The 25,738-nt window shown below is 42.7% G+C and overlaps 2 protein-coding genes across 6 annotated transcripts in view; one reads left to right on the top strand and one right to left on the bottom strand.

The window, feature by feature from the left end:
- LIMS2 (LIM zinc finger domain containing 2) overlaps nucleotides 1–25,676 on the bottom strand; it is a 33,366-nt gene extending 7,690 nt beyond the window's left edge. The window contains exons 1-6 of one of the 4 annotated variants that reach the window (XM_083849413.1): nucleotides 25,377–25,676; nucleotides 25,015–25,105; nucleotides 11,765–11,924; nucleotides 10,916–10,982; nucleotides 10,381–10,501; nucleotides 213–362 (exon numbers count right to left, since the gene is read on the bottom strand). In XM_083849413.1, the coding sequence (XP_083705539.1) occupies nucleotides 213–362; nucleotides 10,381–10,501; nucleotides 10,916–10,982; nucleotides 11,765–11,920 (494 nt within the window). In that variant the 5' untranslated portion in view covers nucleotides 11,921–11,924; nucleotides 25,015–25,105; nucleotides 25,377–25,676. Of the gene's footprint in view, nucleotides 1–212; nucleotides 363–10,380; nucleotides 10,502–10,915; nucleotides 10,983–11,764; nucleotides 11,925–17,113; nucleotides 17,291–20,910; nucleotides 20,973–24,346; nucleotides 24,482–25,014; nucleotides 25,106–25,376 lie in introns of those variants that run through there. The other 3 variants (XM_083849412.1, XM_083849414.1, XM_083849411.1) reach the window with 3 other exon arrangements.
- GPR17 (G protein-coupled receptor 17) lies at nucleotides 369–10,374 on the top strand. 2 transcript variants are annotated; one of them, XM_083849416.1, is made up of 2 exons: nucleotides 369–2,476; nucleotides 7,026–10,374. In XM_083849416.1, the coding sequence occupies exon 2, from the start codon at nucleotides 7,060–7,062 to the stop codon at nucleotides 8,092–8,094; it is 1,035 nt and encodes a 344-aa protein (XP_083705542.1). In that variant the 5' UTR covers nucleotides 369–2,476; nucleotides 7,026–7,059; the 3' UTR covers nucleotides 8,095–10,374. The 2 variants fall into 2 exon arrangements, with proteins under 2 accessions (XP_083705542.1, XP_083705541.1); XM_083849415.1 differs by having other exon boundaries at nucleotides 4,225–10,374.
- Nucleotides 25,677–25,738: the final 62 nt, after the last annotated feature.

Raw genomic sequence — 25,738 nt, 5'->3', positions numbered from 1 at the left:
TGTTATCATTTTCAGTACAGGACAGAAGAACAACATACAGAAAAATAAAACTGCAGTTCTGGGCTTTCCCAATGTCTCCATTTTTCCTCAAAGAATGTCTGTTTGTTCAACAATGTGAAGGCAGCGAAGTTTAGGCCTTGGAAAGGGCTGCATTGCTGACTGTACTGTTTGTCTCTCTCCTTTGTTGGCAGGGTTTAAATACAAGAACATACCCACAGTGGGTGCAGTTGAAGTGATCTGGATGGTAGGAATCATTCCTAAACATCAGCGGCTGCTCATCAATTATCAGATGGCACTTCTGACAGATGTACTTGCCCAGGCCCTTAGCTTTTTCACGGTTATGGCATGGCCTGCACAGATGCCTGGTTAACAAAGAAAGAAAACATCAGGAAATTCTTTCTACTAAAAAAACGTATACTGCATGCTGTAAGATGTACTTTATGTAATCGGAGAAATATCTTCTGAGGTAAAACTGAACATCATTTAGTTTAGTATCCTGTCTGTCACACCAGTCGCACAGAAAATAATATGCAGATAGAACAGTCTCCAAGCAATATTTCCTCAGAACACTCCTCCAACAGTCTCTGATTTATATACCATACTATAGATGTTCCACAGCTACCATCACCTGACAGTCTTCCAGGTAGTCCTTCCAGCTCTTCTAGATCCAATCCTTTCTGAGAGGTGGACAAGGAAAGGTGGCAACACCCTCTCTCTGTTAATACCTATGGCATCCAGACATATCAGAGGCATTACAGGACTGGGGGAAGGGGAGGGGGGAAAGTTGAGGAATGATAATTAAAAACTATTAAACCACAGCACATTGCTCGAATGCCTTTACCATGGCTGGATTCCTTAGTCTTCAACAGCTAGGACAAACAAGAAGCTATTGAATCCTAGCTCCTCTGTCTACAACTTCCTTTTAGTCCTAAGTTTTAATAAATAAATTAAAAAAAAGAACTATGCTGTTTTACATGGCAAACGTAACTGTTTCTATCTCTTGTTCTAAAACATATTATAAGTACAGCCCTGAACAGGCAGATAAGCCAAATTTGCAGTAGCAAAACTTGGGGAAAGGCATAAAAGGGACTTTGGTAAAGGCTGAAGGAATCCACCAGTTTTATCTCAATTGCTTAGAAGCTCAGAGAAGAAACTGTTCAGTTTATTTGCCTACTGCTCTAGCAGCAATGCTGCAGGCTGGGAAGAATTTATGGTAAAACAAAAATGAGAGAGGAATGAGTTCTGCTGGTTTCACAATCGCAAAACAGAGAATCCTGTTTAATTCCTTTCACAATATCACTATGAGAAACTCTGAGATTTACAGGTCATTCTCAACAGACACAGACAAAAGGAAAAGTTCAAACAGAAAGGGTGGATTTATGGCTGAGATGGTGGGTTCACTGCAGGGCCCCTTCCAAAATTCTGGTATGATGAATCACTTACCCTTAGATCTGTAAAATGGGGATACGGATACAACACAGATGTTGTTGTGAGACGTCAAACATTTATGACCCTCAGCTGGCAGGCGCCTGTCTTAGTGCTAAGTATCATTATTATTCTCTCCAAATCTGAGCCCTCCTGTCAGCAAGAGTTTCTCTCCAGGGCTGGAACTACTGTCTGCCCAGACGGAGTCCAGAAAAAGCAGACAGCATCCCATTATAAGGAAACATGCAGCTGTGCTCATCTCAGCATAAAGGCATCAATTTTATTCGGCACTGTCAAATGGAGAGTAATTATATGGGGCAGGACATAGGGACCCTGAAGCAAGTGTCCTGAAAGAGCCCCCTCTCATTCAGCTGAATAAGGTGCCTTCACCCATTTGCACTGATAAACCATTATCAACCCCTCCTCATTCACAAACCCTCTCAGCCGCCCCATAGACCCTCCTCTATTGCAAGCAAAGGGAAGTGTTGGACAGGCTGAGCTGTTACCATAGCAGCCGCCCCTCTCCCTCTCCGCACTCCCACCATTATGGAATTATCCCATTCTGAAATGTCCTGTTGTGTCTATTAATACCCGACTTCCCCCAAACAATGCTTCTCTCCACCCTCCTAAAATAATCAGGGGACTCCAAGAAGTCTGTGTTAAAGGCTGGGAGTTCAGTAGTAGCCATTGTAGCTACCACAGTAGCACCATGAACACTGGAATATTCATACAGTATATTCATATCTGTAACAGCAGCAGCAAACCCCATGCCAAGGGCTCAGCTGGGAAGAAGACTGCTCTTCAGTGCAGGGGTGTCCTCTCCCCTGCTCTGTTGTGTGACTGAGCTGATAATGCACTATCAGAGCTAGAAGGACACTATATAGAGGGGCTCCCTTCTCCACCCTCAGCAACTCTGCAACTGTGTGCTCTTTTTGGATCGTCTCCTAGTTTCACCGCTGCTGCTTCTTTTTGGTTTGCTGCCATCAGGAGTTCCCTGAGATTTTCCCCAGAAGGACCCTATACTCCACCCATAGGACTGCACTGTAAAGAGGTAAGAGACAAACTTCTGTTAGCAGAATAATGAAGGAACTTTCCTAGTGGCATTAGTTTTAGCTGGTGTGAGCGAGGTGGAAAGACACACATGGAGAGCCTGATGAATGAAATTGAAATGTTTGAAACTAAGAACAGGCAGCATCTTTTCAAGTTCAAAGAATAACTTCATTATCCTCACTCTTCTTTACATCACTGCTCCAAAACATAAAACTTTTCAAATTTCTGTATTTCATGTCCATCCATTTGTGCCTGGAAAACTGACAGTTACGTGGTGTGCCCTGCACACTCTGACACTGCTTTGATGCTTATAAGGAACTAATATTTCAGCTGAAGGGTGGGAGGCTCAGCAGAGAGCGGCTTTCAGGAGAATAATATCAGTCAGAACTGGACTATTTCTAACGAAAAGTACTTTCACTGAAAGACAGGAGACACTCCCATTTGACAAAACACTACAACCATAAGCATACAACACCACAAACTGGCATATTCCCAAACCAGAAACTGCTCTAGCTGAGCATGAGAACAGTAATTTCTGAAATCCACCACAAACCTCAGCATATACTTCACACTTACCTGCAGTGGACACTGTAACAAAATCTCCAAATTAGCCAGGGAAATAACATATGATAAGCTAATTATTTTTTTCTGTTTATTAATTGTTGCATTAATGATAGGTTGAGCATCTGTTGAAAAGGTAGCCATGTTGTACCTATCCTGACAGCCTTGTGGATTTTTTCTTGCTTATTTCTGAGCCAAAGAGAAAGAGGCACATAAAATATGGTCAGTGTGCTTGCATTTCAAATGAGAAGTGACATTCCTCTCACAGCTCAGTCCTGGGAGGCCTGGGATAATGGCTTACTCCAGAATAGTGCTCTGTTCAGCAATACGTAAATCACTTCATATTCACACAACACCAAGGGTGCAAGCAGACAATGAGCCAGACTCCTAAAGAAGTGTTCTGTCTGTGGAGTCAAAGCCTCTTGCACTATGCTATGTGCCTTAGCACAAACTACACATTCTAGGCCATTTGGGAAAGTTGCTAGTTCGCTGTCAGCATTCATACAGACGAGTACAACAGGTTTTCTAGGACTTAAGAGTGTGCTTTTTTGTAGGCATAACAAGCCAAAAAGAAAGAAAAAGCCTAAAAAGTAAACACAGTTATTTAAATTGATAGGATAGAAACAAGCAAAACAAAAGTGCAGCTTTAAATAACAGTAAAGGACTTTCTACAGTCTGCAACTACAAATATACAAAAACTTTTTTTTGTATATTTGTAGTTGTCATTTTTGTAATTATTTTTGTAAAGTTGCAGCTTGCTGTTGAAAACTACACAATTCTAAATATAAGCTCAACAATTAATTCTCGCAAAACATTAGCAAATTAGCACTAGCAAAACTTTTTTTCTGTCCTAGTCAAGCGTTACATCATAATTTTCCATGTCAACAAACAGAAATGTAAAGAAAATAAAAAACGTGATATAAACTCCTTTCTAACTCAAAACCTACACAAAATCAGAAAGAGACCCACTTCTCTTTTCTACAGTTTCAAACAGGCAATGAAAAATATCTTCCTTCACCTTCATCTAAAAAGTAAATAAGGTAACAGCAGCTCTCATGTGAAGGCACTCATTTGCAGGAGACAGAATCTATTTAAATTTTGTCATCTGCCCTAAGACTCCCCCTTCTTGCCACTGGCACACTGGGCTTCTAGATAGTCTAACCTTCTCCTTTCTCCTCCACCCCACAGTATTTTGCAGTGAAAACATGTCCAGATAGAAATCAATGGCAGAGTCAACACTGACATCACCGAGGAAAAACCCTTGACTTAATGCCTTGGCTATTCCACGGCTTGCACTGACAGTCAGCTGAATCTGAATTCCAAAGATCTTCCTCAGGAAATAAGCTCAAGTAAGAACCCGTTTGGTGTGTCAGGCTGCTAAACCCCTAGCATCTACCTTGTGAACAGGGATTACTGCTTTGTTTCCTGAACTGATTTAAATGACTGTCATCAAGGCGAGCGACATCCCTGTCAGTTCCCCTCGCTTCAGCCATTTCAGCTGGTCTAGTCCAACATTTCCTGCTTTTTCAATGGTGTCACAACCCTATAAAGAGTAACACTTAACCATCAGACCACCTCATCACTGGCAAGTGTGTATGTATATACAAAGACCACTTCATTACATTGTTTACACATAAAAAAAAAATAAGGAAAGAAGATAGGTACCACTGTAGATTAACAGCCAGTAAAAAGGCATACTTCTTTGCTATGCAATATAAAAATACATATTTAAACTAATTCCATCCAGACAGGACAAATATTTGAGCATACAACTTTAGTAACACATAGAAACCACAAACTCTTGTGTTCAAAAAATACTTGCAGGTTTTCCTTTATAAGGACAAACAAACACTAAAAACAAAACTTGCGGGCTCCTCTGCAACCCCACGAAATTCACACAGAAAACAGCAACAGTGAGTTCTCTTTTTTGTACATGGAAGTAGCAGGAACTGCATAGTAGAAGATGTCACATATTTTTATAAAATGAAATGTCCCTTGGAAAAAAGTCATCTTTGCATGTGCACTTCTAGTGATTCCAAGCTAGTAAGTGGTTGCCTTCTCTAGGACTACGAACTAGAACGCAGCCGGCAGTAGGCAGTAATAACCCAGAGAGTCGAACCTAGTCTTTTCTGTGCCATAAACATACAGTGCAGCTAGGCAGTGCCTGGAGTAAGAAGGCCCCTCTGTGGCCATGTGAAGAAATTTCATTTTCTAAATTTTCTTTATTCTCCCTTCTGTTGACTTTTGTTTCTTTAACTCTGAACTAAGCAAAGTGGTCCAGCATATTCATTTCTAGCTACTGTAGTTTTCTGCCCACCTGAAAGTGACAGCAGCCAAACAAAAGACAGGAATTACTTTTTCCAATGTACTGGGCTGTTCTAAATCACCCATTTCAGTTTCTCAATCAGCCACCAATATTCTAATTGTAAATTGTACTGGCAAGTTGGATGCACTGTCTAATACCTTGGATCAGCTGTCTAATGCTGTAAGATTTCAGCACATAGCACAGCTTTTGCCCAAGACTACATATTCTAGGTAATAATGTCAGCCACCATCTTCAAATGTCAGTCTCAGCAGAGGAAAATGGAGCAGGCCGATCTTAAAGAAAAGACATTTTCATGGGTGACAAAGGTGTCAAAGAAACAACAGACATTTCATTGTTTCCCTAGGCAAAGCAGATACTCAAGCCAATGAAAATTCTTCCTGTCTTTAGCTTTCATTACTGCAGTGTTTTTAATAATGCTTTTCAAATACAGTTGTATTTGCCACTGCCTTGATGACCGCTAAAAAAGTACACAGAAAGAAGAAGCTGGAGCACAACATTGCCTCAGTTTTTTTCAGCTTCCTTAGCTGCTTATCCTTTGCATATGAATTGAGTATTATGGAGCAATGGTCAATCAGTACAACATGCAACAGTGAGCACAATGGAGGTATTGCTGTGGATACTGCAACACCTCTGAGGAATCCAAGAAACAGGCAGTGCTGGGAAGTCAGACTGCCTGCATTGCCCTACCACCTACACCGACAGACAAGAAATGTATAAAAAGCCCTGGGTAGGTGCTCAGAAAAATCTAATTGCCTTTTGTTGATGCTGTTCAGGACCCTGCAGACACCAGGGAGACTGGCAAAGCTAAGCTGAGTTTTACCATGCTCCAACTTGGAAAAGCTCCTGGATAAGCTATAGTGGAGCTCAGCCTTTTGAGGGAGAAAGAGAGAAAGTTATGCTGGGAGAAGAAGAAAGCTGTAAGGGAAGGATGGCACTTTGACAGTAACCGGCAGCATGGGCATTACAAGTAATCTTTTCTGAATCAATGTAGTGCTTTTTGCTGTTCAAATGAGATGCTGCTACCCACCCAAAAAGTTTCCCTTTATATCGGTACTCTATGTGCTTGCCACAAATACAGGACATCAGACTAAAATAATAATCATCAAAGATTTTCAGGAAACTTGCTTTTCCTTTTCTTTTTTTTTTTTTAATAGCAATACCTGACCTGTCTTCTACTCCTTTTATGAACAAGACTGTTGTAGGTCACCTTACAACAGGTGTGTGTTCAGAAAAGCTGATTCATTAGGATCTCTTCAGTCCTATATCAGTCTTTCAAATTAAACAAAGCAAGTACTTTCTAGCTAGACATGCAGAACCCACTTCCACTTTTCCATTAACCAGACACATAAGCATGTGACTATTACTCACCTGATCTCAGCACAGGTTGGTGACAAGCTCATAAACAACTAGCTAGCTCTTTATGGTGGCTTCTTCAACAGGAATTAATGGGCTGGAATCCCAGCTGAGCAGGAGGTATTCAGAATTTTTATATAAATGATTAAACTCAAACTGACATGACCTATAAAATATCTGTATCAGGAAACGTGAGACATCACTGCTTTCCATGTGTTTTGTTGTGTTGTGTTCTCCCTCTCCCCTCCTCCTCCCACCCCCTCCCCCCCGAACCAGGCTTTTTTGTAATATATTGTCTCAATTCTTTCAGGTTTTTCTTTTGTACTTCAAAACTGTGGTGAAAAATGAATGGCCCAGCAGATCCCTCAAGCCTGCTTTTCAACTGCTCAAATCAATCAAACTTCTCTTTGGAAGCTTCAGAGCAATGTGGCAAAGAGACACACCTTGAGAACATACTTTTTGCCACTTTCTACTTCCTAGACTTCATCTTGGCTTTTGTTGGCAACGCCCTGGCTCTTTGGCTTTTCATCCGGGACCAGAAGTCTGGCACACCTGCCAACGTTTTCCTGATGCATCTTGCTGTGGCAGACCTGTCGTTTGTGCTGGTGCTTCCCACCCGCCTGGTGTACCATTTTTCTGGTAATCATTGGCCATTTGGTGAGATCCCGTGCAGACTCACTGGCTTCCTTTTTTACCTCAACATGTATGCCAGTATCTACTTCCTCATGTGCATCAGCGTTGACCGTTTCCTAGCCATTGTGCATCCTGTGAAGTCCATCAAGCTTCGCAGGTCCCTTTATGCCCATGTGGCATGTGCCTTTCTATGGGTCATAGTTGGTGTTGCAATGGCACCTCTGCTGCTCAGCGTGCAGACAGCAGAGATGAACAACACAACCATCTGCCTGCAGCTCTACAGAGAAAAGGCATCACGTCATGCTCTTGTGTCCTTAGCAGTTGCATTCACCTTCCCATTTGTTACCACAGTGACCTGCTACTTACTAATCATCAGAAGCCTGAAGAGTGGGAACAGAGTTGAGACACACCTGAAGGAAAAAGCAATCAAAATGATCATCATGGTCCTAATGATCTTTATGATCTGCTTTGTACCTTATCATGTCAACCGCTACATTTATATTCTCCATTACAACGGGACCAAAACTTCCTGTGAAACACAGCGCATTCTAGCACTCAGTAACCGTATCACTTCCTGCCTCACGAGTCTGAATGGTGCCTTTGACCCAGTCATGTACTTTTTTGTAGCTGAGAAATTCCGTGATGCTTTGTGCAACCTGTTTTGTGGTAAAAAGACTGTAATATTGCATCAAACGTATGAGGGTAAGACAAATGAAAGCTCGCTAAGTGCTAAATCTGAACTGTGACTTTTACCACTGCTTCAACATGAGAACACTCTGTTCCACCAAAATCAGCAGAGAGTGCAGATATGCAGCATGACAGTCTACCCAAAGTGAAACTCACTCCTGAGGAGGGAAGTTCCATCATTTTAATGGAACTAGAATTAGTAAGAACCCCTCTGACAACTGAGATCACATGCTCCTGTCTTAGTGAAACTGCAAACACAAGTACAGTCCTACTGATTTCCAAGATGCGAAACTCATGGCTGAACACTTAGGAATAAGGAAGGGAACAAAGAGGCTGTTAAATGGACAGCTTCTTTTTTCAAAAGGACTTAATTCCCAAAGCATTCAGCAAGGACTCTTCCTATGCACAATGCATACAGCCTACTTTGGAATTGTACCAGCAGTAGAGACCCATTCCTGAAGTAGATCTGCCTGAAGAGAGAGCGTGCTTGCACATTTTGTTCAAGTTGCAAATTCAAAGTGTTTATACATCACAGACAGAAAACTGATGCTAAGTCATAGCAAGAAAAATAGCAAAATACTGCAACGCTCCCAACCAGGACTGGAATTCAGATAGTACTCACAATTTTTTAACTGCTTCCCAGCATTCAGAGTTGGAGATGAGCTCTAAGCTTCACACTACTACTTCTATCTACCCTCTGCCATGGCCCCATGGCTTCAGACAAAGGCCAGACAACATCCACTACACCTTATCTCTTACGTAGTTCCATGCAAAACATCAGCTGTCTTGATAACACTCAAACTGAAGAATGGAAGAGGGCAGTTTAGGAACACAGCATTCATCTTTACTACGTACTGTGAACTTCTGTCTTAAAAAATGGTGAAGGTGAAGAAAAGCAAATACAGGAAAAAACAATAGAATTGTTCAGGTAGGAAAAGACCTTCGAGATCAAGTCCAACCACCAACCTGACCTACCAACTCTCACCACAAAAGCATGCCCCTTAGCGCCACATCCACATGCCTCTTAAATACCTCCAGTGTACTGAAGTCCCACTTGCCCAAAGGAGATCCTTACCTTTGAGATGTTTTACATTTATTTAATTTCTGCAATTTATCTAGCAAGACTATTTATTCACTGCAGATGAAGTAGGGATTACCTTAACTACCCTCACTGATATAAACTGCATCCAGTGGAATATGTCTGGGAATGACAAACACACCAGGCAAGACCAGGCACAATGAGAAAGTGGAAAAAGGACCCAAGAGTTTCCGATAGTATTTACTAGCAGAAAGCTTCTATGCTATAGTGATAAATGTTAGTGGAAATGACGATAGGTGAATTATATTTTGGACAAACACATACCTAGGCACACACATCCCTCTTCTATGCTTTTAGGAACGAGCTACTTACCATTTTAGGTTTGGTCCATAAATTATGAAATCAAACCTACTTTTTCTTTCTTGAATTGTTTCAATCCTAGCTGCTTTCCTAAAAACACCCAGGAACTCTCCTAGGTGCTACGACAACAGCACAAATTCTAACAAGCTAAAGTGTCAAAAGAAAATCTATTACGCCCAGCTCTAAAAATTAAGGCACAGAAGTTGCATGCAGGATTGGACAGAAAAGCGACTGAGACGGCTTCCCACTGCACAGGATACAAATACAGAACCTTTACTTCCCCACCATTCAGCTAGTGAAAATATAAACTCCAGGAAACTAGTAAGCTCTGTTCAAGACATATGACAGCCAGAAATTAACTGTGAACTGTGCAACACTGGGTGCTATCTGCTAGAGAGTTTTGTTTTCTTATGATTTGTTTTTGTACAAGCTTCTTTCTATGTTTTTAGTTTCTTACCTCTAAATTAAACGCATTAATCAACCTTAGGACCCATTTTTATGTTTCTGTATATGTAAAATGAATGGTTTCTGAAGACCAGTGGAATCTTATGCTGAATATGCTTTGATGTAATCCTCATGTTATTCTCTTGGACTTTTGCTATGCCTTGATTTGCTGCTCTGCAGCTTAGTTGACAAATAGCCTACCCAGCATCACATAATCCCTTTTTCTCACTTGCTACCTGGCCTTTTGCCTATAATCCCTTTCTTTTCCAGAGCCTATCCACTGACTACTAAAATTTGAATTTCTGCTTTCTACGCATTTCATTGAATGAAGAACACTATTCTTCATTCCATTTCCCATCTTCTAACAGGCTACTCCTTATAGCTTCTCCTCTACCTTTCCAAGCTTTACCTCCCAGTATACAGTCAACCGACCACTCTCCACATCTCCCTACTGTATTGATAACATAGTGACACAACTTCCAGAGCTCCTGCTCTATCTTACCTGCCAGCATTCTTCACAAAACCCAGGTCAGCAAGTGCTACATCACAGAGTTCACAACGGAAACATTCTGGGTGCCAGTTATTGTTCATTGCCTTGATAACACGCCCAATGATGAACTCACCTACAAAAGAAAAGCAACACCTTGAGATGCAGGCAGAAAACAGTTTTATCAAAAATGTACTGCCCTTCATAATTCTCCCCTTTTAAATCCACAAGAACTGCAACATTCTAATTTCAGAAAAAATAATTCTTCCCACAGCCAGGATGCCCCAAATCACTGCTGATGATGTTTTGTTTCTCTCCAGAGTTTCTGCTCCTTAAAATGACTCCAGCAATCCCAGCCCAGGGCTGGACAGCACTCAGAGATGGAAGGTTTGCACAACCCTGTAGCTGTTACTCTGTGGTGTTGACAAGGATGCATATGCTGCAAGGGAGACACTGCTAAAAGAAGGGCCACTTGCCCCTAGCCTTGAGGTTAGCTGTAGTAAATCCATAGCTGGATGAGGCTACACAGATCTGTATTTGGACACCTTACCACATTCCCCACAGCAAGGAGCAAACAGCATCTGAAAGTCATGCTCGCAGTACTTCCGGCCTTCAAACTGTAAACAAAAGAGAGAAGTAGTCCTCATGAATAACTGAACCATGTTCAGTTTGAATAGTTCAGCATGATTTTCCATTGAAATGATGAATCGGTCAAGGTAAGTCACATTTTAGAGTTCTAGTCTCCCTTCTCACCTGTTTTTAAACTCCCAAGGATTTTCTTAAAGCAACATCCAGATACGGTTTCAGCCTTTTAGTGAATTCATTTAGCAAACAGTTAAATCAATAGCAATGCTCTTATGAAACAACAAAAATCTTGAGGTGTCCCAAGCCCTTTTCCTAGACTTGTCTTTTTTTTTTTTCTTTAAATCACGTATTTGGAAGTACTCTGCATGAGATGTACCCACAGCAAATTAAGAATGCAGCACGTTTAAAATAATGTATAATTCAAAATATATACTTGCACAGATTCTGCAAAAATATTTAAACTTTGTTTTTAAATGGAAAAGTTTGGTAAAAAATATCTGGAAATAAACACAAAAAATCACTTAAGTCTAATGAAATATTAAGAAATATTTTGGGTTTTCTTTTCGATATGTCTCTTACCCAGAGAGCAAACAAAGTTTTTGTCATTACTGATGAACAGAAGGAGTATTTAAGGAAAAAAAAAAAAAAAAGAAACTAAGTTGGAAATCCCTCAAAAAATATTAACATAGGTTTAGGGCTAAGAAATTAAACATGCAGGAAAGATGAGAATTCCTATTTCTGCCACAATTTTCACCTAATTCCTTGCCTTTATTGATGATACTTCCCTATTCTTACACACAGTCTACGACCTCACCTCGTAAAAAAGTCCATCTGGGAACTGACGAAAGCACTGAGCACAGACAAAGCAGTTTTCATGATAGAGCTCCCCATTGCTGTTCACAATCCTCTCGGCAGGATCAAATCGAGTCTGGCAGCGTTCACATACTGCATTTGCAAGAGCATCAGACATATTACTGGAATAAAGACAAGAGTAAGAACATGAGCAATGCCACAAGCTAACCACGAGTATACTTATACCATCCAAGTTTCCCCAACATCTAGAAACACAACATTTCCATTGCTTTAAACTCCCTTTTACACAAAAAAATAACAATGAGTAAGTCAATTCAGCACTGACATCAGTTAGGAATAATGTTCTTGCAACTCACACAGGGTGGCCCTTGTGGCTAAATGAACTCATGTAGCAGATATATCTATTGCACACTTTTGGCTGCTTCACCAGTCTTTCACCCCATTATGTCATCCTCACACCAAATATCCACGATTTAAAATAAACCAGTAGTTCTGAGAGCAGCAAACCCAATAAATCCTGACTTCTCAGGATTTCTGGTCTCAGGATGCACACTTCTCAGATTTTCTAATGTGTAGTAAGCATCGAGCTCCCACCACAGCCTCCCCTTCACTGTGGGAATTCACAGGGTCTTTCCCCTCTACCAAGCAGCTTATGTACGCAAGATACATTTTACATACAAGATTCACTAAAAAATAATTACATACAATGTCTCTGTCTTCCTGACAAATTAGTTAAAACTGTCAAAGGATTAAAGATGTCTGGAAGAAAGTCACCCCCCCGACTCGCTTGGCAAGTATCAGTAACATCAGCTTTATTTCCTCAGAAAGCAAGGCTAAAAACAAAACAAAACAAAACAAGCGCCACACTTCCAAGTCATGCAAAAGACTGTTTCATCTTTCTCCCCTAAAACGTGGAACGAACCTAACATTTTCCAAAGAGATTTTTATGTTTGCCACCATGGTAATCTAAGTTCTCTATATAGTAAGAGAACATAGTTTTAAAATCCTGTATCTCGTGTCCAAAACAGGATGGAAAAAACTATGATAAGGAAAGACTCTCAGTTGCTTGTTTCGATAGAATCCTTCTTTTAACCATTGGAAAGACAGCAGTTTTATAGGCAAGGGAATAAATAATTTTCAGCACATCAAAGATCTCAGAAATATTTTGCAGTAGTTTTCCTGAACCACAATATACAATATATATATATATAATAAGGGATGGCTTGGTTTAAAAGTTTTTTATTTTCCTTTATTTTAATCATAGAATCATAGAATTTATTTTCATACACAAAGCTACTTAAATTGTTTATTTTTGCATACTTAGAGGTCAGAACCATCATTGTTCAAGATGTGATAACTGTTACTGTAGTAAAAAGCTGCATTTCCTTTGTTAGAGCTATTCTACAACCCGATGTTCTACTTTCCACATCTCTTTACAGAGAGCGGTAATTCAAAAACCACGTTCCAGTTGCAGCAGATTCTCTTTCCTCTGGTCAGAGGCATCCCTACAAACACACGCTGCACTTCGTATGCCTGCGCTTTGGGCTCTGAGTGCAACTGGGACGAGCAGGCAGCGGGGCAGGCAGCGGGGCAGGCAGTGGGGCACACCTTCCCCCTGCCACCGCAGCTCCCCGGGCTCCAAGGAGCAAGGGAGAGGGCCATCATTTCACGCATGGAGAACCGATTTATAAGAAACCAGTTAGAACTTGTTTCCTTATTGCAATAGGAAGGAGCTTTAAAAAACGGACACGCTCCGGAATTACGGACCAGCAGGAAATCCTGTAACTTTATAAACTACAGACTATGGGTTAAAGAAACATTTTATCCTGCCAGAGTAGCAAAAGATTAGGTCAACACAAAAATACCAGTGCTTGCACCAAAGCTGAGAGATCGTGCCTCTGATCTAATCAGCTTACTTTCAATTCCCACTCTTCCAGTTAAATCATGCACCAAGTATGCAACAGTACTTGAAAATACAAGCTTCCCAACAAATACGGCTTCTCTCTTGAAGATTTTGATGCCTGGATTCCAAGACTTGAGCTAGCCAAAAGCCATAATTAAGACAACTTCACATTTACACCAGTGAAAAACTTACTCTGGGTTATGGGAGAAAACTGAGCAAAAAACTGTCTCAGTGAGTCTCACAGTAAACCCTAACTTTTAAAAAATATAAAATCTATTGGAAAATTAAATTCCAAGTGAAAATCAAATGTGCTGTTGTTCTGTTCTCACTGTCCTCTCTTAGACCTTAAATCCAGAGTTGTAATTTATTCTAACTCTCAAAAATTCATTCCCCTCACTCACTTGCAGAAGCATCAAGAGTCCCGCGAGTCTATTCCCCACTGTGCTGATGCGCAGTGATGCAAAACGTCCAACTCCGAGCTGTGGAATGTGATGTGCAGCTAAAAAAAAAAATCACTAGAGATTTTGCAATCTAGTATAAAACAAAAACTTCGAAGAGCTGGAAATGGAAATCATTAAAACAAAATGAAAATGTTTGCACTAGAAGAACTTGGTTGCTGCAGACAAGATTCCCTTAACGGCCGAAGGAAGGTGACTGTGACACAGCCAGTGCTGCCCAAGAATTGCCACTGTGCAAATGCGCTAACGACTGCAACTCTTATGCATCAGAGAAACTACTAATCTGGTAAAAAATAAAAATAAAATGAAGAGCCCGTAAACAAAACAAAACAACAAAACAAAACAAAACAACACAGTTCTCTGCCTCAATTACAAGGCGGTTGAAATTTGTTGTGAGAGCTGCGCAGGACACGTACAGCGGTACATGATCTCCCCAGCAATATCTCCTGTGATACAAACCAGCAGCTGTGGATCTTTGACAATCAGAGCTTGAGCTTTACCTCTCCGCTGTCTCTTCAGTTACAGCTTTGCATCTGTTTTTAAGATGTTTTATCATTGTCAAGCTAAAATTTGCAACTTTGGCACTGCCATAAGTGCATGACTTTGCATCTATTTAAAGTTCCACCCTCACATATGCCATAGTTTAACAATTTCCCTCAATCACACACCCCTGTGTGCCCTCTCCCTTGCGACAGAGCAAGCATTTCTTCAACTAGATCAAGGTTAAAACTAACCAAGGCTGGAAGGGGGAGGGAGGACAGTTCTAATTCAGAGCACTTCTTTGATCCAGTTTACCACACTGCTGCAAAAACACTTGTGACAGTAGCATGGGGAGGGGAGGAGCAACACCAAAAATTTCCTTGTGGTGGTGATTCCAAGCATGAACACAGAAGATTGAATTCCTGTGACAATCTTAAGACACTTAGATATGAGTCCTTCCCACAAAAGACAGTCGCCACTGTGCAAAGCTTCTTGCATTCTATTTGCTCACCAATTTTTTGCAACACAGCGAAATATAAAATCCTCTTCTGTTTTAACAATAAGCGGGTGACACAAAGACAGGAAAGGCTTTTAAGAACATGGCCAGCTCAGCATCCTGAGGCTCTCCTGTCCGGTGTAAACCCAACAAAGTACCAGCGCTCAACAGTACGCCTTCCAATCTCTAATCATTACACGCCTTACCTTTAACTAATTGTCTTTGTTAAAATGCCTACTTTATAGGAACCAGTTGGTTACCATAATAATTAGGAGAGGGCTTCTCACGCTTTGACTTCTCAGAAATATTAGTTGTAAAGTATCAGCATTGCTGGCAAGTTCCAAAAGAAAAATCATCCTTTGCATGAAGTGGAAGTTTATTAGGAGACCTATTCTGTGCCGCTGCTACAGTTACTGTAGAAAGATTTGAAAGCATTCTACCTTCTTAGATCACTGAAGTCAATATGGATTTATTTTCCACAAATAGTTTCAGACATCTTTTGTCTGTCAAACGTCATGTTCTTACACCACATTCTCTTCTAGATTCTGGGAACTGGGCCTGTATTACTTCAGTAAAAAAAGTTGGACTTAACCACCAAGACAGCTGGTTAAAATGCTCCAGCTTCTATAATGTTACCTTCTTTTTCACACATTTGTCCCCAGGGATGCAGCGCCGGTGAGAAGCTGAAAAAAAGTACTTGTGCTAGGCCATAACGCCGGGGGAGCCGGGCAGCAGTCAGCGGGTGCTGAGCAGCTGCACTGTGCATCACTTCTTCTGTGTATTCTTTCATCGTCGTTATTATAAGTATTATCTTCCCTTCTTTTTCTGTCCCATTAAACTGTCTTTATCTCAACCCACAAGCATTTTACCCTTTTTGGCCAGGTTAAACCACAACACCAAGAAACACCACGTGTCTGTGTCAGAGAGCCCGTAGCTGAGAGAAAAACTGGAGCACTCCAGGCTCCTTCCCGTCCCCCTGGCATGGTTGAGCATTTGGGGCTTTAAGTCCTTAATGGTGACAAAGACCAAAGGAAAAAAAAAAAAAAGTATTTACTGGGACAATACCAGGCTATGATTCATTTCACAGATAATGACCAATAAAAATAAGAAGTAAGAGGAAGTGTATCAGGTCACGAACTGCTGAAAAATAGCCTTTAGCTACACTTATCACTCTTTCAAAATCTCTTCACTGTAGTTGATATTTCCCTGGATACATTTTTCAAACTAGCTCAACTTCTTTACGGTTATTATTAATACGTTATGTGATTTTCAAAACTCAAAGTATTTTTATTAAAATATAAAATGATTTTATTAAACCTGTCCTAAAATATTGGAGAAAAAAAAAAAAACGCATTCTCATGTATTAAATGTGTGATGTTGTACATTTGATAACCCGAGCATAGTTTAACATTTTCAGAATTTCTCCTTCTGCCTTTCAGCACATCTTCTTGACTACACAGCCCCAACCTCCCCATGAAATAAACATTTTTTCATATTATTTACTACCAAAGGATAATTAAGAAAAACATACAAATGCAACTTACAGTCACAATACGGAGAAAAATCTTTATAGCTTCTCATCACTCACTCCTTGACCTACCAGCTACAACAATTTGCTATTTGTAGAAGACAGATTTTAAAAGCAAAACGATTCCGCTGCTTCACACACTTGAGCTGAGAACAGACCTCAGTGTCCATACAGGTGGCCTGCAGGGGAAACCACCAGCAGGCAGACCTCTGAGACCCGCAGCAGCAATGGAAATCTGTCGGTATTCACACGGAAAAAATCCTATGCCACAAGTACTTAGTAGCCCCCCTCGATGTAGTGCAACACTCAGTTCCAGCAACCCCTGACTGATTACTTCAACAGACACGCACCTAGCAGAGCCTTCCCCCAGCCCAGGGAAGCAGCAACAACCAAGAAGCGTGCATGTTTTGAACAGGTTCTGCCTCTGGCACACCAGAACCACCCGTTTATTATCAGGCATGTACCGCTTCACCCGCACCGTGTACCTGATAAACAACTTCTCACACACGCATTCTGTATGTCCCTCCTCCACTTCCATGATCTCAAAGGAACCAAAATGACTATGTTGTGATGGGCGTTCACCAGCACTGGCAAAACACATCATTCTCAAATGGGTTCATCAATTTCCACCAAGGAGTAGCAACACTGCTTTTGGATTACTGTCCTGGGCGTGAAGAAGGGATATAAACCAACAAAGTCAAACAGTTGAAAGCAAACCACACGCTGAAAAATGCTGTCATCTTACATCATCTCCTTGTCCTTCTTATCATCAGGTCTCGCTGGTTTTCTGTTACAGGTCTGTTTCTTTGCTGCTTTTTCAATGCTTATTTTCTTTTCTCTCACCACTCCCTCACGTGCTTCTCACTCTTCCTGATCAGCATCCTCTCCCCTCAACGGGGCTGACATTTCTTTACTGTCCTCCTACTCTGAGGGATGCAGGGTTCAAACCGAGTGGCCAAACCAACTGCTCTATTGCGGGTAAGCATCAAGGCTACCTCTAGCTAAGAAAAGACTGAAATGCAGAACTTCTGGCTGCCAGAAGAAAATCTCCTCTGCTGCATGCTCACCGCTATTGCCAGTGACGCAGACTTCACATCCCATACTTCTGCTGCAGCTCACAATTCTCCCAAAATGCAATAAAATACTTACATTTGAATTAATGTGTTCAGCGTTAAATATTAATTAATTTCTGCCCAAAGTTAACTTCAATGAAAATTGAGGAGACAATTACACTTTTAGTCTGAAACACAGGAAAATTACCCACTGAACCAAGCCATGTAGGTGTCTGGGCAGATTTAAGAAGCTTTTTCTGGTGCGCTCTAAATAAGCTCGAGAAGCAGCTATACTAGAAGCTTCAGTTTCTGATAGACTGGACTAATTTACAAAAAGTAAAATCAACTAGCCTGCTATCTACAGAATAAACAGACTACTGAGCCCTAAAAATCAAGGCACAGTAAAATTGTATCAGCATTTTGAAAAATGACTGCATTTCACAAACAGTGAAAGAAATACTTTATTCTCACAGTACCTAAACACTTCACCATCAACAAGACCAGCCCTGACACTGGATCTGAACAGTCCAGCACAGTGCTTCCAAATGGGAAAGGTTCTCCATTACTGCTTTCCTGTTATTGTTAAAAACTGAAAGCTTCCCCGTCAGGAAAGTCCTTTCCTTCATAAGCCTCTTGGAAATAAAAACAGATTCATCCCCTCTTGCTGTGTGCATACAATTCCCACTTCAAAAAAAAAGGAACAACCCACCACCGAAAATGAACGTCTATCAAATCTTGGAAATGCTTCATCAACACCATTCCCTTCACCTCAGAGACATACCCACGTCTCCCAGCTGCTGTATCTGTCCTGCTGCTCAGGAGTGACCCTGTGCCACTTAGCCGATCCTGCCGGCGTTGGTACAGTTTGGAAGATGCCAGCCCCTGCAGCCTCAAGCCAGCCATGGCACCCAATGCCACCGTGGAGGGGAATGGAGAGAGGTGACTGGAGAGAACACCAGCAGCACTGATATTCAGTGAGTCACCTTCCTTTGGGGAGTTGCCTTTACATTTTAGAAGAGCTAAAGCAGGATGCATACACTTCTGCTCAGGCATTGTTTCTTACACTTCATCTGCCATTCTGCTACAGTCTCCAAGACCAGACAACCTCTTTCCTGTATTCCACTGGTAATTACCTACTGCAGGCAGCACACGAGGAGTCCACACCAGCAATTAGTTCCGTTAGACTGGCATACCGTACCTGGACAAATTCCATCATCCAGGAGATGAGACTGTATTAAAAAAAAAATCCTCAGTCTTCTCGTAATTAATCCGTTTAATTCAAGACTCTCTGATCAAAGCAACAGAGAAATACAGAAAAGCAAACTCGATGACTAGATCTGTTGCCCACGAGCACTTTAGCTTACCGCAGCTCAGTACCAGCCCGCGGCAGCTCTACGGTGGCTGCCTGCTGGCCACTGCAACTCGCAGTGCCTTGAGGACACAGCAAGCAGCAGAGCCATTCCTTCCACTCGGAGAAAGCATGCTCCAAGAAACAAGAGCATAAAGGCTCCTGCTCTGCGGACACACTGCAGCCTGCAGAAGCCGCGTGCTGCGGAGGGTCAGGAAGCAGGCAGAAGGCACATAGTTGGCATTCCAGCCTCCAGAGCTCTCTGCCGGGAAGGGAACCGAGCAGGGCCCCAACCAGGAGCTCGCCCTTTCTAACGCTCCCCCTCTCCACCCACCCCTGCAAGGGAGATAAAGGATTACAGAGCACAAAGGGCTCGGGGCACAGTGAGCAGGGAGGATAAAAAGAATTAAAAAATCGAGAATACAGAAGTCAGTTTTTAAGAACAAAGGGAAAGGAATGGAGGACAATGTGCACAGCTGAATCAGTGTCATCTGATCAGCATCACCATGAAACCCATCTCAACAGTCATCACCAACAAATTATTTTCTGGTAAATTACAAAAAAGGAGGATTTTTGTAGCATGATAGTGAAATGCCTTCTGTGACTACAGTTTGGCAAGCTGTAGGAGGAAAAATAAGTAAAAGAAGGAGAAGTGATGATTTCATAAGTATTAGGTAAGCGTTAACCAGCAGAGATCCTTTCTGTTCTCTAAATAAAACCAGAAGGGTTTACTGGGATCCACCAGAAAAGGCACTAACAGGGAACACGATCATTTCAGTAACCTAAAGTCTACAGTTCAACCTACATGTTGTTGCAAGTTTCAGGTCTGACAGCAATCTGCCACTACTGGTTCCAGCAGACTGCATTTGTTCTTTATTCATTCCTACTTTACGGAACAGAAGAATAAATGGAACTGTAAAAAATAAAATACAGAAGATAGAAAGGAAGAATAAAAATATCCTCCAACATGAGTCATTTTGCTGACCTTTTAAAGTGATAAAACACTTCTTAATGCAATATTAAGTCACCTTTTTTACTTTTAATATAAAGTAAAACATCAAGCCACTGCACCATTTTATCTCCCACAGCCTTAAGCAATCTGGCCAAAACTCACCTCCCCTCTCAAACACCTAAGCTTTTACCATCCGGGCTGCTACAGAACGATTTTACTGGTTTTCAAATAGCCAATCTTCCGCAGACAACTGTGAGTCCCTTGTTCAAAAAACAACGCAAGGGGAGTGAAGCGGGGGGGAATCAAAACAATAACCATCCTGTCTTCCGTCCCTTGAAACACACACGTGCTCACTCACTCCTATTCCTGTTCTTACTGCCCTGCACATAAATAGTGAAAATGCATGGTTTTGGTTTTCTTTCCCTCTTGACAGATCACTTTTAAGAGAGAGGGTCAATGACAAAATCTGACAGCACATTACTTTTGGGCCAAAGCAGAGCAGAAAGCAGCTAGATTCCTTTTAGGCACTAACAAGTAGTTCTCCTCAGGGAAGCACCTCTGTGTCCCCAGAACAGACTACTAGGGATCCTTCAACAAGTTAAAATGCATCTGGAGAGTCTCAGAGAACATACTTAGCTGGAAAAATGGTAACATTAAAACCACATTTTTTTCCAAACCAAAAGTAGAAATGGCTGCTTATAACTCAGATGAGACATCCATTAGTTTGATCCAGGTACTTTCTATCCTGCACAAAGAACCTTTTTTAATACTCCCAACCTTTACACTCTCGCCTCCTTCTCATCCATCAAACCTTTTTACTTGCAATTACTTCATAAAACGGAGCACAAGCACAGCAGCAGCTCTCTAATGAATTAAAAAGCATCTAGTCAAAAACTGGCTAATTGTAAATAATATACCCTTATTTCTTACCTCAACTGGATTAGGAACAATCAATAAGCAGATCTGTAAATGCAGCTGTTCTTCTTTTGTTGACTGCAGGAAGTACATAGGCGTATCCAGATCCCAATTAGACCAAGCATAGTGATGACAAAGATCTCTTACAAAAATAATTATGCCCTGAAACATGCACTAAGGGAACATTTTTCCTTGGCCTTTTTATTATCTTTATACTAATTTCCAAAGGCAACACAATACAGCACAGGCATTTTTTACCTTTATATCCCTACGCAACAGCACAGCAGTAAAGTCTTAATGAAATTATCTTCAATTCTGTTTTATTTCCTACTTTGGGCATTTGACAATGTTTTGCCCACTGGTCATTCACTGCTCCTCTTTCTTAGGAATGATTCTGTCACAACCAACAAAGAAAACTAGGCAAAACACGGAAGGGAAAGAGGGACACATACAAAAAAAAAACAATATTCAAAAAGGCAAAAATTAAGAGATGGAGCAAACACACCAAATCAAGTACACAAGCTGTCTTCATGCACTTAGTTGTAAAGAAGTACTGTAGCATTTGGTGCTAAAGGCACCAAAAATCATCTAAATTGCATTTTACTCACCACTGCAAAATATAGAAAGGTTGCTTAGAAACATACTGATTTTTACACATATGTATCTAATATTTATATTACATTATCTTTCAGAGTTTATTTCCAAATGTAGTTAAACAATACATAAGTTAGTAAAATTAATATATATTTCCCTAATTATTTTTGTCCTATTATCTTTTAATCTTAGTTGGAACAGCCATGTTCAAACAGAGGCTGTTCTGTTTTTTAAGCTGACAGCATCCCTTTAAACCACAGACTACTCTTGGAATTAGGGGCTGTAACAGCTCCTTTAACATCAAGATACAGGGAAGTAAAACTGCTCTGTCAAGACACAGCATTCAGCTCTAGCATTTGCAAATTCCAGTGATCTGCTTATCAGTGTTCTCTAATAAAACAAATCCTCACATACTAGCAATGTAAGCTCAGAATAAGATACACGTAGTATTTGGATTTCACTTGCTAAATAGTCACTTATTTTTGATAATTTTATACAATGAATACATATAAGTACACATCCGTCTTTGTATTTTCTGAAACTATATTTTTCCCTAATGCTAGAAATCAGTAAATCAAATTACTGTAGCTACTTAAATTCAGAAGACACACTCTGCACCTAAAAAGGACGGAACACTTAAAAATGAAAATTGATTTATTTTTCACCTATCTTAATCGCTAATAATGCAGCGGTAATCACAGTACCTAGAAGTGAGTTCCTATTTTTTCCTGTTTGACAAGAAAAGTGAAGCGAAAAATAATTACGTGTCAGCACTGCACATCCTCCCTACAGTCTTCCTCGCTTTACAGAGCAAAACAAAACAAAATCATCCCCTTCCATCACAAAAACAAAATCATCCCCTTTGGTGTGTCAACGGTTTCAAGACTAGAGACACGTTTGTGTCGTATTCCTGCCTCTGGAAGGTTCCCACTGCTCAATGTTGTGGAGATGCTCCAGCTGTGAAGCAGTTCGTCTCCTTCTGGAACCTCAGAAGCCCTCAATCTCAAAAGCTTGAGATCTGTCTACATACTGTAGACAGATTTTGAGCACTACCACATAACAAACATCAGACAACATCTAGCAAAAGCTCAGCTCAGTGACCCACAGGTTGGTCCAAGGAAGCCTGTTCTCCATGCTGAACTCCTCCCCGTGACTTAGGAGTCAGGCCTACCCTGAAACCGCTGCTGAACATGGTGCTCGCCGAACGGCATCAGTCAGGCGAGGTGCTGAGCCGTGCCAATGTTTCCCAGACACTGAAAACCAAAGGCAGGTTTCGTTTTGCTGAGAAACAGCCAGTCTAAGATAATCACTCTGTCCTAGGAAATTCACAAGTGTTCATAATTGACAAACTTTCCAGTATAAATGTGTTTGAAAACTTTAAGTAACACTTGCATTCATGCAACTGACTTTTCAAAAGCAAAGCCAAGGCCTGCTCACTTTAACAACCCTCTGAAGTACATTGGAAGGAAAGGAGACAGAAGTCCTGCATTACTTTGGAGAACTGTGCACTCTACCCTCCCTGCTCAGCTTCCTTGGAACATTCCACCCAGCCTCAAGCCTCATGTCAGAGCTTCTTATGAACACAGTAATAACTTCTTGTAACTTAAAAGGCAAGTTTTTGAAGAAGCACAGGAGAAAAGACGAGGATTGCTGTGCGCAGTCATTTCCCACTGTCCTCCGTAGTTGCGTGATTTCACCCGAGGTGAACACGTCATTCTAAACAGTACCACACCAAAGCTGTACGGGAATTAGGTAAGTTGGGTTTTCACAGACAACACTCTTCCCAGGTCCTCCCTTTTTTGTCTCTATTTAGGAGCTGCATGGGTACCATGACCTGTGAACATTTAAGACTCTTCAGTCTTCCTCTAGTTTTGATAAATTTATGTGAACTTGTAAATGCACACCTATGTGACACATTGGAAGAACAAAAAGTGGTCATTTAGACAGAGAAAAAGAACCTTATGACAGGAGGCAAAAAAACAAAGTTTTTTAAGCATGTACAACCACCTATCAACAACAATTTGTCATCACAGACAGCAAAAATAACACTGGTCAAAATGATTGGTTGGGACAGAACGACTATTCAGTGCATTATCATACTTAACAACCCACCAAATACGATATACATCAAGTAATTGTAAGCAGCAGCACAATCCAGACATAAAGACTTCACACAAGAGAGTGAATACTTAGAGACAAACTACCCCGTATCAGGGCTTCTGGTCACAAATGACAATGCTTTAGAATCACGATAATGACAGCAGATTTCAGGGTGATGACGACCATAAAAAAAGCATCCTACTTCTGCTAATATTATTTCTTCACGTCTTTGAAGACACTTTACAAAATCAAGCTTATTTTCAAACTGATTCATAATATCAGGGTTTTATTTTACGGATGGGAAAAGGAGCGAGCAGACACTAACGCACTTGTGCGACCCCTCAGAAGATGCGAGCAAACGCTTTCCCCGCTGCTTTTCTCATCCACATCTGTCAATTCGGGGACATTACAGAGCTCCCCAGTGTCAGACAGCACGGGAGGAGGACCAAACCCCCGATTTCAGGAGTTCTCGGAACACGCATCCGCGAGGCCAGCCCAAAGAAGAGGTCACCGAGCGCACGGGCACGGGGGCAGCGGCTCGGTGTGTGGTGGCGGCGTGGGGGCACATCGGGAGCGGGCTGCCGGGGCCCGAGCCACAGCGGGGCTCAGCCCAGAACCGCTCCGGCCCCGTCCCACCCTCAGCCCTTCCCCGGGCCGGGGCGACCCGCGCCGGGGCAGCCCGGCTCTGCCCCTCCGCCAGGCCGGCTGCCGGCCCTGCGCTCCCCGCCCGCCTCCCCGGGGGCTGCCCCGGCCTTACCTGCCCGTCATGGCGGCGCGCCCGGGGCCCCGAGCCGCTCGGCGGGGCTCGGCTCGGCTCGGCTCGGCTCGGCCCCGGCCCCGGCGGGCAGCGCAGACCCCGCCCCGGCCCGGGCCCCTGGGCGTGGGCGGCAGCGGCGGCCCCCGGTGACTCAGGGCAGCCCCCCCGGGCCCCGCGCATATTTTTCCTATAAAGGGAAGAAAAATTGAGCAACGAGGCGGCGGGGCCAGGCCCGCCTCCCGGCCCGGTGCCTGCTGCGGGGCCGGAGGGGGAGGCAGGCGGCCGTGGTCCTGCAGCCGTGACCCGGCGGGCAGTTACTGCTGGCAAACCAGGCGGGACATTTTTCCGAGGAGCCACGCTTCCTGCCGGCCGTGAGGGGGTTTCACACTCGCTTCAGACGGCAGAAGACCCGTCCGAAGGCCACCTTCTGAAACGCAGCGAGGCGGCAGTGGTCCCCTCGTTGGGATCCCGCTCCCCAGCGCGGGGTGCAGCGGTACCTGTAACACCCAGCCCCTCCGGCCAGGGACCGAGCTGTGTCCTGGGTGCTTAAATAGCTCTGGGTGCTCTGACGGGGTAATGCGATGCTAATGGGGCAGGGAGCTGCTGTCCGAAACTGATTTAAAACTTTATTTGTAGCTTGTAAGGTAGCCTGTTGCGATATGACTCACCGTTGCCACAAATATTCTTATGAGCTTGGGGCTGATGATGGAAACTGTGCTCCCTGTGCTTCATGGTGCCCGAACATCTCATTTTTCAGTCCTGCGGTAAACATTTAGAATCATACAGGTTAAACTAGCATTTGGTATTTTTTAATACTTTATTTAAACAGGTAATGGATTGAGTATTTTTAATTCTTTGTTTAAAACAGGGTAATGGATTGAGATCGATGCTCATATTTTAACGGTCGTTTGGAAAATGGGTAAGAGACAATCTCATGAATTAACAGCCAACAATTCAGCAGAGCCGGCTGCGCGCACAGCCAAGTCTGCAGTCAGCCCACCCATTTTTGTCTCTCCCGTTGTAACAGCACCTGAACGCCTGACAGCAGGCAGCGCCCGCCTTCTGGCAGCCCTCCTCTGAAGAAACGGGAGGCTGCTGGGGCTGAGCGTGAGGAGACCCGGGGTGGTGCCAGGCTGGTGCCACCTGCCCGCCCCGGGCAGCGACCGCAGGGCACGGCTGCCTGCTGCCGCCTGCTGCCGCCACGGGGCTCAGGCACACCCGTCTCTCACCGTGAGGCGGCGAGGCTCACAGGGCTCCCACGAGCCCCGAGAGCGCTCCTCCCGCGGCGGCCCCCGAGCGCCGCCGCCGGTCCCGCTGCCGCCTCAGCGCCTGGCAGCAAGGCGCAGGCGCGCCCCGCCCCGCCCGGCCGCGGATGGCCGCGAGCCCGGATGC

This window comes from Anser anser, assembly GCF_964211835.1.
Source record: "Anser anser genome assembly, chromosome: 9".
NCBI classification, from domain to species: Eukaryota; Metazoa; Chordata; class Aves; order Anseriformes; family Anatidae; genus Anser; species Anser anser.
Note: the sequence above shows the minus strand (reverse complement) of the source record. Positions and strands in the feature narration are given on the sequence as shown.

Bases quoted from the DNA above. Each gene is read 5' to 3' on its own strand.
- GPR17 (XM_083849416.1), top strand. From the start codon at position 7,060: ATGAATGGCCCAGCAGATCCCTCAAGCCTGCTTTTCAACTGCTCAAAT.